At 42.7% G+C, this 12,399-nt stretch overlaps 1 protein-coding gene across 1 annotated transcript in view; it reads right to left on the reverse strand.

The window, feature by feature from the left end:
- Nucleotides 1–12,086, reverse strand: part of MDGA1 (MAM domain containing glycosylphosphatidylinositol anchor 1) — a 341,865-nt gene extending 329,779 nt beyond the window's left edge. Inside the window, exon 1 of the mRNA XM_081942783.1 lies at nucleotides 11,981–12,086. Within this exon, the coding sequence (XP_081798909.1) occupies nucleotides 11,981–12,047 (67 nt within the window). The 5' untranslated portion in view covers nucleotides 12,048–12,086. The remainder of the gene's footprint in view (nucleotides 1–11,980) is intronic.
- Nucleotides 12,087–12,399: the final 313 nt, after the last annotated feature.

Raw genomic sequence — 12,399 nt, forward strand, 5'->3', positions numbered from 1 at the left:
AGCAAAAATGATAGTTTTTAATCATGCATGCCTCTTCAAGGGAGCTACCTGTACTGTGTATCTGCTCCTCATATGCATTGGCTTCTATCAGAATGGTAGATATATCATAATTTACCTTCCTTAAGCCCTCAGAGTAGAGTTATAGTGTTCCTGAGTACAAGGTTTTAGATAGACCCACAAACCATTTAAAACCTCATATATGGCTATATAACAGTGATGGCGAACCTGTGGCACGCATGCCCTGTCAGCTGGCCAGCACGCATGCGCGCGTGGCCAGCTGAGTTCACCTTTTTAAAAGCCATTTTTCGCCCTCCCCAGGCTCCAGAGGCTTTATAGGAGCCTGGGGAGGGCAAAAAGAGCCTCCCCCACCCCCCTGGAGGCCCTTCAGGGACCGTCCGGAGGCTTCCCTGACGCCTTCGGAGCACTTAAAATAACCCTCCGAGCAAACCGGAAGTCACTTCCTGTTTGCTCGGAGGGTGGTTTTAAGCGGTCCAAAGGCTTCAGGGAACGTCTGGAGGCTTCCCTGACGCCTTCGGAACGCTTAAAACAGGCTTTAAAAAGCCTCTGGAGCCTAGGGAGGGCGAAAAAAGCATGTAAAAATGGGGGGGGGTTGTGCGTTGTGCGCGAATGCACACTGGGGGGGTCTCGCATTGCATTATGGGTGCGGCATGCCTGCACACGACTCCCCTGTGCTCCCCCCCTAGTGGCACGCGAGCCAAAAAAGGTTCGCCATCGCTGCTATATAATATGATGTATATAAACCTCTCTCTCTCTCTCTCTCTCTCCCGCCTGTCCGCACCATGCTTGCCCCACCCGCCGCTCACTGATTGGCTGGCTCACCAATCGCCCCGCACGCCTCTAAGAGTCCTATGTAAACCTTACAGTCTTAAAGCTGTCAAGTCTGAACACCTCTGGGTTTTTTTTTCTAAAGGGTTAGGGGTGCAAGGGTCTTGTAACTTGACAGCTTTAAGACTTGCGTGCTTCAAATGCCAGAGTTTCTGAGCCAACATTTTGGTTGCTAAGCAAGAGCGTTGTTAAGTGAGTTTCACCACATTTTACAAGATGGCCATGGCCACCCAGTCACATGACTGCCAAGCCACTCCCACTTGGTCACATGGCTGGCAAGCCACTCCCACCCAGTCACATGGCCAGCAATCCACTCCCACAAAGCAGGCCACATCTACAGAAGAGGTTCTAAAAAATGTTGAAACTCACCACTGACCACAGGTCATAACATAGAAATGCCATAAAATACAATAAAAACAATAAAACAGTGAAAATTATAAGAGAATAATAAAAGTATTAGACTGCTCCTGGGAGTAGTCTAAGTCTCTTTCTAATACTTTCCATTTCCTGGGCTCAAAGCATGCATATACACATGCTATTATTGTAACACTCTCTGGACACTTTCACCAAGGTTGTCTACATATCTTTCCACACTAAATTAATGAGGGAGGCAAGTAAAGTTAATGAGGGAGGCAAGTAAAGTGGGCTTTAAAATTAGTGAAGACAAGACCAAGCTGATGCAAGTTAGCAATGTGCAAGACAATACTCTGATAACATTAGGAGGGCAGGCCTTAAAATTTTGTGCAACAAAATAACTACCTTGGTAGTATCAGGGATACAGATGAGAGAACAGAAGCAGATGTGAATTGCCAAATAAGTAAAGGAACTTCCAACAAATGCGTTCAATATGGACCATATCCACTATAAACACAGCAACCAAGATCAGAATATTTAATGCCATTGTCATACTGACTACCATCTATGCCAATGATACTGGAAATCTACAGCAAGAATTATTCATAAGATCAACATCTTCCAACAATGTTGTTTCAGAAGAATTCTTCGCATCTCATATTAGGACTATGTCACAAACAAGGAAATTTTACAATAATTTCCTGAAGACTGTCCTGAAGATAGTGACAGAATGAAGAATGCACTTTGCTGGACATGTGCTCTGCACAAATGAAAAACGCCCAGCAAAAACCACAATCAATTGGTTACCATCAGATGGTCAGAGAAAAAGAGGAAGGCCAAAGAAAACCTGGACCAAACATTTCAGAAAGATTTGAAAAACCTCAACCTGAAATGGAAGGATGCAGAGATTGCACTTGTGGACTGAAAATTGTGAAGTACGCTTATAACCCAATGTGCTTAGCACAGGACATTATGATGATATACTCATCTAAAATGCAATGGTCTGTAAGTTTAATTCCTGGCCAAATGTTTGAATCCCATAGAAAAAAACTGGCTATATATATCTGATGAGACCCAGTAACAATGAAGCTGGTCATGTACTGCCTCCTGGTGGTTAATATGATATGTCAGCATGTGTGGAAAGAAGAAGCATTTGTTGGACCATCAAGTGATGCTGTATTTCCCATTCAGCTAGAACAAAAATTTCTCAAATAATGATCTTTCTCAAAACTACTTTGGGGAACAGGTTAGGGTTTTCTCTCTTAAAAAAATACTTGCCTGCTCTTTCAAAAGAGGCTCTTTGGAAAATATATCTTCAGACTTTCTTTTGTCACAGTTACTTCTTTCTCCCATCACAAGCCTTAGAAAGGATTCTAAGACGGCTGGCTCACAAGGCCAGCGAAGCAAAGCAAAACTTTCATCCGTATAAACAGCTATATTTCATCACAACAGTTGTATCCTCTCCCAAGCCAAATTTAGATCCTTCCAATGCAACTATCATAACCCAAGAGAACAATAGCTTGCTAGCCCTCGAAGCAAGCAAGGTCAAAAAAACAGGCATGGCAGGAACTCCAGGAATATTCTTTATTACTGTAGGATAAAGTTGTGTTTCTCTTTTTTATTTTGACAACTTAATGAGATTTCAAAAAAGTATAATATACAAAGAATTTAAAAAATGGTGGGGAGAGGGAGGAAAGCGGGGAAGATACAAAATTAGGGGTACAGACAAGAAGAGAAAAGAAGGTACTGTATAGAGAAAAATAATTTCCAATTTTCTTTGGTACAGATGCAAACATGGAATATATCCGTGATGGCGAAGCTATGGCATGTGTTGCAGGGGTGGCATGCAGAGCCATATTTGCTAGCATGCCAGCTGTCAGCTCCAATCTGTTTCCGGCTTCTGGAGGGCCTCCAGGGCGGCCAGGAGAAGCCATTTTCATCCTTCCAAGGCTTCAGGAAAGCCTATGGAGCCTGGGGAGGGGTCATGCACATATTTGGGGGGGGGGTCACACATGCATGCGCAGGTGGGTGGGGAGGGCTGAATTGGTGGGGACACAATTTTGGCACGCCATAAGAAAAAGGTTCACCATCACTAGAATATATTAACTCTTTGAGCTAGAATAAATATAGTCCATCTATAGTCCTAAGCATTTCTAGTCAAATCCCAAGGTTAAAATGTATTTCTTACAATGTCCAAGAAAAGTCCAAAATATATAAGGATAGCGCCATGCGTCTTAATCTTAGCAATTTTAAGGCAAGTAGTCTTCCGCTCCAAGAATACGGGTTGCTACTGAGAAGCTTCAGTTTCCCGTGGTGGTGGGGGATTCTGGGAGGTGAAATGCAGGCGAGTTAAAGTTGCAAAGTTGGGAAACACCAGGATAGAGTAACAGGCTCCTGAAAGTCTGTCAGAGTTTCTCTCTGCCCCATGTTAATGTCAAACAAAAGCAAGCCAGGATTAGTTTGAGTTACTCCTCATGCTTTCTATATTTTCAGGAAAATTGTTATCTTTTCTCCTCCCTTAACGATTCACTGCTCTCTTTCCCCTTCCAGATCTCACAGAACTAAGTGTGCAGGGGTCTTTTGCCAGTTGAAAATGGGTAGATAGAGGATCCAAACTGATAAGAAACCAATGTTTTAGGACTGGAGGGGATGATAATCTAAGAAAGGTCTCTGAATTGGAACCCTAGAGCTGTACAGAAACATGTCTCTGTCATTACTTTCATATTATAGTGCTATTTTCGATTATCACAATATGTGATTTACTAACCCACCTAGCTTTTCAGACCCAACAATCCTGTCTTCTAGGCTTAAGACATTCCTCTTAAGCCTAGAAGACCTCCACAGCTGCTGAAAGACTGAAAAAATTAAGCCATGTTTGGATTTATGACCAACCCTTATACCATGCTTAAACTTAGCTTTGATTTGTCAAAACAAGCTTCCATGTCCTGGCAGCAACCCAAGAAAATTTCTGTTAAGTGAGACATCAGTTAAATGAGTTTTGCCCCATTTTATGACTTTGCTTGCCACAGCTGTTAAGTGAATCACTGCAGTTGCTAAGATAGTGACCTGGTTGTTAAGTGAATCTGGCTTCTCCACTGACTTTGCTTATCAGAAAGTTGCAAAAGGGGATCTCGTGACCTTGAGGCACAACGATGGTATAAATATGATCCAGTTGCCAAGCATCTCAATTTTGATCACATGATCATGGGGATGCTGGAAAGGTCGTAACTGTGAAAAATGACCATAACTGTGAAAAATGGTCACACTTTTCAATGCCATTGTAACTTTGAATGGTCACTAAATGAACTGTTGTAAGTCAAGGACTACCTGTACAATGCAATGGGGTTTCACCTGTCGTGCCCCCTTGATATCTTCTGAGGAAATGTAGCTTTGGGGATCCTCAGTCAGCCATCTAAGAATCCAGAAGTTTTAGTTCCAGCGTGTATGGATGGCAACATAAGGGGAATACTTTAGGAGCTTACTGTGTATGGAATCTATGCATTGATAGGGTATTTTATGTCTGAACATAAATGAGGGACAAGGTGGCTCAATGGCTAAGACGCTGAGCTTGTAGATCAGAAAGGTTGGCAGTTTGGTGGTTTGAATCCCTAGCACTGAGTAACAGAGTGAGCTCCCGTTAATTGTCCCAGCTTCTGCCAACCTAGCAGTTCAAAAGCATGTAAAAAATAGAAGTAGAAAAAATAGGAACCACCTTTGGTGGGAAGGTAACAGAGTTCTGTGTGCCTTCAGCGTGTAGTCATGCCGGCCACATGACCACAGAGATGTCTTTGGACAGCGCTGGCTCTTCGGCTTTGAAACAGAGATGAGCACCACCCCCTAGAGTCGGGAACGACTAGCACATATGTGTGAGGGGAACCTTTACCTTTATCTTATGTCTGAACATATGTATTATCAGAGAGTAAAACTAGACTCTGGTCCACAGCCCAAATACTTACAAAAAACACAAGCAGGAAATAAGCCTGTTAGAATACATAACTTGGTTCTCATCTTGTAATGGGCATGAGGGGAAGGATATTGTTGTTACAAACCTAATATGTAGCAAGAGGCTTTCTTGGGACTCCTTTTTTTACAAATCAATCTTTCCGGTGCACAATTCCTAAAGGCAATTTATTAATATAATCAAGAAATTAAAGTCTGAAATGGCAAATAGCTGCCTCTAGATAATTAGGAGTCCTTGTCCTTGTTTTACAAACAGAATTGCGTGGACCTTTAGATTAGGCATGCAAGTAATGCAGACAATGCAAAGCAAATACATAGAGATCTAAAAGTGAACTGAAATAGCAAGATGAAGGTTATAGGTGAATTACTGTTGGGACATCTTACAGTGAAAAGTGGGTTTGTTCACTTTGGATTACAATCCTGAAGCAACTGCTCCATTGTTTCAGCAATCTCCACTTGTCTAAACAAACAGAAACTCCATCAGGAGAAGTTATAGACAACTACTTAGAAAAATAACACTTTTTGAATTGCTAATGCTGCTGACTGCAAAATGCAAATGCATTAAAAGAGGTTTTTTTTTTCCAATGCTGTTTTCTTTCTTTCTTTTACACACCCTTCCAACGCGCACACGCACACACATTTATCAGGCACTTGCCACACCTTCACTCACTCTGTCTTTTCAAGTTGTCTAGAATATGGATTTCCTCAAAAATCTGACAATAACCTGACATGGTGATAATTTTCTAAGCTATGTTGCTCATGTCAAATTATTCAACATCTGTCTTCATGTTCCTACAAAAATTAGCATAAGATAGTGGTTTCTGATGACACCTCTAGTGAAATATTTTGACTCCTACCAGTAAGTTGCAAACAACCTGTCAGATGGATAATGTCAGGTTCCCAGTCCTGCATACTAAGATGGCTCTGTGGGTTGTTTGGGGTTGTATGAAATGGTCTGAATGCTGGTTTGAGGCATTAAAAAGGGCAAGGACAATCACATCGAAGAGAAGCATCAGCCAGGCAGGCAACATGATTCCTGTGTAGCACCAGCAGAAAAACTAGAATCCGCATTGGATGTTAGGCATTTTGGTCCACAGAAAGGACAAAACAACTCCGCCAGAAACAAAAAGGAAAAGTTACAAAGATGGATTTCTGTGAGTGAAAAGGCCATAACAATGACATGGGCTTGTGGTGAGAAGTCGGTGGAAAACTGGAAAAACAGTTATGGAGCACCAAAACTCACTTAGGAATTTTACTGTTCTAAGATAAGACTGGTGTCTTTAGACGTTGCATAGTCATTATCGAATAGGCAAGGAAAGCTGACGGAACACAGGACAAAGGAAAATAATGTATTAATAAGGAATATTATTTAACAGATGGCGAGTCCATTGGAATCTCTTCAAGCTAGGAAGGTGACAATTTTCATGAGAACAAGAAGAAGCAAGATCTATGGAAGTTGCTTTAAATGGGTTAAATCGCATGTAATCAATAGGAAACACATTTCCTCAGTAAAGAAAAGTAGAGTGTCTTTAGGACAGAAGAGGTTTTAAAGAATTCCCTACTAGAGAAAAACTTGACTTGCCCTCCAGTATCAGCTCAATTTACTGGAGTTATCAATTAATACTTTGCCCTAGCGAATGTTTAACATCTATTAACACCTGCACATCAAGCTGCTGAAAGTATCACAATGAAGCTTGCCAAAAGATCGACACTCCAGCCCTATCAGTGCGAAGATAAAACTTGAAGGAACAGAGGACTCTTAGTAGAACGGCATGATAACCCACTGTGGTTAAAAAGAAAGCAACAGTCTCTCCTCAAACTTTCTCCCAGGACATTAAAATAAGAGTATTTCACCAAACACCTTGCCAAGTTCAAAAATACAGTATCGACTCCATAATCTTAGAAAGTGGGGGAATCATTCACTAAGCCCAATTTTTCCCGCTCTTTTCTCTCTCTTGTCATCAGTGAAGAATAGCTCCTGCTGTGCATATTCTGTCTGCTTTCCAAGTCTACGATAACTGCAACTTCCCCTGTAAGATTTCTGTTTGACTGTTCACAAATAAGGCAGCCAAATGTTTTTCTTTGAAGCTCCTCTCTTCGGCTGCTTCTTCTTTTTTCCTCTGGAAGTTTCCTGGAAGATTTGCCTTTTGCATGAAGACAATGATGGGGAACTGCCAGCCGCTGAGCCTTTTTCTCAGTGCACTAAGAGAAAGTTGAGCTGTCAGCAGATCCATGTTAGCAATAAAACACTCCTATCAAAGCTTGTTAAATCCTCCTTCTGAGGTAAATAAAACAGCAGTCCAGCCTCTATAGTTCCAAATAGAACAGCCCTCTCCTCAAAAGATTTATTCTGTGAGCTTTAAAATACCATTTCTCCCCTCCTATATACATATATACTTCATATTAATTCCAAGATAAAATATATCTGCAATCTTGATATTTATCTGGGAAAATAGAATATTTCCTTTCTCCCAAATCCCCTTTCTTTCCACTTATCTCCAATACCTATTTCAACACATGTTTAAATTTAAATAGGTATTTTAATTTCCTTATTTTTTTAAAAAAATATGTACATATAATTCAGCCGATGCTTAGGATATTTTGCTACAGAGATATTTTCCACGGTTGAACAATCTATTGCTTTATGCATATGGACACGTGTAATACGAGGGAAATATCCAAAGATAATTCCCACTGTTCTAATAAATAATTAGAGTTGACATTAATGTATTGTTTCGCTAACACAATACAATCTAATTTTGGCAGATAACTGTTACTGGCATGAACATCCAGTATGATTCAGACACCTCCTGATCAAGAAGTGTAGTCCTCCAGTCCACCCAGAATCGCAGAGTTCTGTGTCTGAACTGTCACTATTCATTGCAAGTTCTCCCTCTAAAATACAGCCCACCTTTGTCAATCCCAGCCTTTAAAAACATTTTAACACTTTTTTTTTACTCATTTGTTTCTCTTCCAGGAGTCATTTTTATCAAAACTAACCCGCTAGGGCGAGCTGACAGAATCTTGCGGCCTACTGCAGAATAACAAATGGTGCCCACTCCAATTAAGATGTGGAATACCTAAGGTCAGCCCACGTTTTTGGGACAAGTAAGCCAAACAGGGCTTCCCTTCCTGAGAGTAAAAACACAGTAAAAGATACATTAGATTTATTGCTCATTCACAATACCCAAATCCAGGCGCCTAGCAAAACTGCAACACACTGTTCAATAGAAGAGCTGGCCCTGATTTATTTGCCACTTTAAATCACTTCCTATGGGAGCCCTATTAGAAGGCAAGTCATTCAGGCAGAACAGTTTGTGTTGTAGCGGAGAAGGGATTTTGTTTAACTTTTCTTCAGGGTTACAGTGGTAACCTTCTTTGCACATAAAACAGCATTCTGTGACCTCCACAGAGTATAAAGCAGTCCATGCTGAAAAAAAAGAATAGGAGTGAAATTACACAAGAGATCTATTAACGTGAGTGATGAGCTACTTCATATCCACATGTGAACTTGGTCATGGAAGACAAGAATAGTCAGAGACAGGTTCTCTTTCACAGCTATGGTGCGTTTAGCGGTTAGGGAAGGGGTATGTGTGCAAATTATTTGGTAGCCAGTTTAAGTTTGGCCTTTTGGTAAAGATGGATGAATGGATGGAATCGTCTAACAAAGGAAAGGAAGATTATTAAAAGGATCAGACTTTGTTCGGTCATCATGTCAAAGATCAGTTTATATAGCTAGCTTTTTCAGGTTCTTCTCAGCCTGTGCTCCAAGTGCTTCTCTTAGCACAAATCTAATTTGTTCCATCCATTCTGATTAAACGTGGTAGCCGCCTTTTATAAAAGTCCACAATAGGCAAATCATCTAGTTTAGTGTGATTCAATCTGACATTAGATTATATTTAGATTTATATATTTCATGACAAGGTGTGCAAGGATCCTTTCTTAGCCTTCTTGTATAACCATTATGGTATAAAATGTAATGCCTAGGTGGGATAATATGCTGATGCATAACAGTTCACGAAATTTCCAGGGTCACAAGGGTCAACCACTAAGAACATCTAACTCTCATATCACATTGAGCTCAAAACTACAGCTAAAGCTCAAATTTAGTGGAGGGAGTAGGAGAGGGCAAGGACTTGGTAATTCTTGATTAGATTTTTCTTGCAGAACAAAAAGCTGTAGTTCAACATTGCACAAAACATTAATAGCTCCCTCTTCAGAAACTAAAATAATTAGCAGGGCTAAAAACTGCTTTGGAAAAAGAAGGAACTGCAGATGGGTGACCATGGAAAGTTTGTGGAATACTGATTCCATTCATCTGAACCACAATTACAGATATAGTTGCAAATTAAAATGATTATTCTCTACAGAGGTCATTGAAAGAGAAATAGAGAAGACAAATAACAATTGAAGGAGTAAATAACCTCTGTTGATTAAATAATAAACTGTACCATATTGCATCTTTTTCTGTTTGATTTTCCTGCACATTCTCTCCTCCCTTTTTTCTGTCTGAAATATACCAGAATTGTTATGCTAAACGTCTACAGATAGGCAGAAATGCAAAAACAAAAGTCTAGAAATGAAAGAAAGAGGAGAGGGGGCTAAGTTCATTAAGAAGTAAGAGTCAGAAATAAGTCTGAAAGAATACAGTCAAGTATGAAGATTGGCAGCCTTAAAAGACCCTGAAGAGGCCTGAGAATAGAAAACCGGGACCACTAGTTCTGCTTGGACTGCAACAGTCAAGCTAATTAAAAATAAAAAGTTTGGCTGGAAGCATATAAAATACCCATGGGGATGTGAAAATCTGCACACACAACATTTCTTTTGCAACCAAGACATTACATACCCCATCTCACTTCTCTGGGGCATGCCTTGTAATTTCCCTTTAGGTTTTTAATCTCTCCCCTCTATTCTCCCTTCTTCTTATCAGGCATTGGGGGATGGGATAAGAGACAAAACAAAACAATATTGAAAGCAAATAACCCAACTTGACAATTGTAGCCCAAGTGAATGGAGAGAATAATCCATTCCCTTTTATTTTTATTTTCCTTTTTCTGCATCATTAAAATGACTGCAAAGGCTTTAGCTCTATTGCGGGGACTACAATCTTAATGGAAAGGTTACCCATTGGAAAACCAGCTGAACTGTGGGTTGATCCCCATTACGTTTTAGATAAGGCTTAGGTTAGGAGCCTTAAGTTTTCTACCCTGCAGGGATGGAGAGGAAGAGGAGTTTGGAGAACTTGATTTCACAGCTATAGATAAACAAGGCTGTTGTGCAAAAGAGCAAGGTGTTGTTATGCCTTAGGAAGCTGAAGTCTTCGCCCTACACAAAAGCAGGGGCTGAATAGTGACACTGCTGTAGTCCATTCTTGGCATCTGTCACACTGCGTTGCCTTTATGCTGCCAAGGGATAAATCATCTTGTGTTTCTTCTAGGGGTACCCCTGACAAGCATGTCAGCTGTTTCTGCCAAGTTGGCTGTTCCTGTGTGCGAACGAGCATCCTTTTGCAAACGGGATACCAACCTGTTCACTAAATCTGTGGAAACGGATCTCCTTCCCAATCCTGGATAAAAGGGTATCTTTAAAAACAGTGGCAGGAAAAGTGAGGGGGGGGGCGGGGACGGGACAGCGTGATCCACGAGAACTACCGTACTAAAGATTCCTTATTGCCCTTTTAATCTTTCGTTCCAAGCATCGCTCCAACCATAACGCTCGGTCTGCAGGCGGGAATGCTCTTTCCCACCCGCTCCTGTCTAGCGCCATCCTTCAGTTTCTCCCGTCGCTCCCCAAGCTCCTCTCTCCACTCCCGGGAATAGCAAAAGGGGCGGGGGGGGAGAGATCCCAGCAGCAACAGTGCCCGTGCATGCGCTGTGCTGTTTTGCGGAGCTCGCTCCGTCCCGCTTCATTTTAAATTCTCCAGAGCTCAGTGACGACTGGAGCGGGACGCCTTTCTCGCGAGCCGAAGGCAATACTCCCCCCCCCCCACCCCCGAATCATACCTCCCGCCGCCTCGCGGCAGAAAGGGAACGGGTCCTTCTTCCGGGCATAGTCGGACTCTTTCTTCTCCTCCCCCACCCCAAGATCGGAAGATATCTTAAGAGCTGAAGGAGGGAGCACCCGTTTGCCCCCTCTAAGCTCCTCAGGCGTAGCAACCGTCTTTTGAAACGAAACGCGTGTCGATAAGTAAACCCATATTGGCAAAGGAAGAAGAGGGGAAAGGGTTAGCGGGTCGTTTTAGTAACGGGAATGGGCGATCCAAAAAAAGGGACAAGCACAGGGGGCGGGGGGAGGAAGGGATGGATGGACCAGCCAGCTTTGTCTTCCCAGCAGAGGATGGAGACGCACGGATGGCCCACCGGCTCTTAAAGGGCGACTTTTCTGTTTAGGAACAACAAGTTGGTTTGTTTCCACCGAACGGAATCTCGCAGCTCCGAAATGACTCCCCCCCCCCTTTATTCCCTCGCGTCGCTCAGACGGAGGCTTTCCAAGGGTTTGTTTTTTTTTTATAAAAAAGCATAACATCTCCGGTCTCCTAAATCGTAGGAGGGTCGGGGTTAGAGGAGAGGAACGGCAGCAAAGTCACCGCGGCGAGAGATTATTACAAAGTAGCTGGATGGGGTTGCGTCGGGAACTTCCCACCCTTGATTCTACCCGCGGCCGTTTACTTTTTTCCTCTGCAGGTGCTTTCCGAAAACAAACACCCCCAAAACTTTGATCTGATTATTCAGCCCAGCTCTCCAATCCCTCCTTCCCCCCTCCCCCCGCAAATCTCATCCTTTTATTTCCCCCCGAAGACCAAAACTGCCATGCCTCTTACCATAGACCCCTTGTCCCCTGATGTACACCGGGACCAGCGACAGGAATAAAAGCCACAGAGTCTCCATCTTCAAGGCACAACCTTCATAGCCAGCGAAGAATAGAAGCCAGAGCCAAAGGCAACCCAGACAGCCTCAGATGGTGGATCCGTTTAAAAATAAAGGCGAGGAGCGTAAAAATCCCGGTTGTTCGTACCCCCACTTTCCTTGGCCTCGAAGCAGAGGGAAGGATGGAGCCTCGGAGAAGAGCCGGGGCCGGCCACGGAGGCGTCTAAGCCCGGCTGGCGAACTCAAGTCAGCCAATCTGCCTCCCGGGAAGCTCGCGCTCTCCTCCGAACAGACGCGCACGCAGGCAGTCGGAACCGAGTGAAACAGCCCCCCTCCCCAGACCCGGAGTTGCGGGGATGGGGGGAAAGAAAGG

Source organism: Natrix helvetica, assembly GCF_964273705.1.
Source record: "Natrix helvetica genome assembly, chromosome: 2".
Lineage (NCBI taxonomy): Eukaryota > Metazoa > Chordata > Lepidosauria > Squamata > Natricidae > Natrix > Natrix helvetica.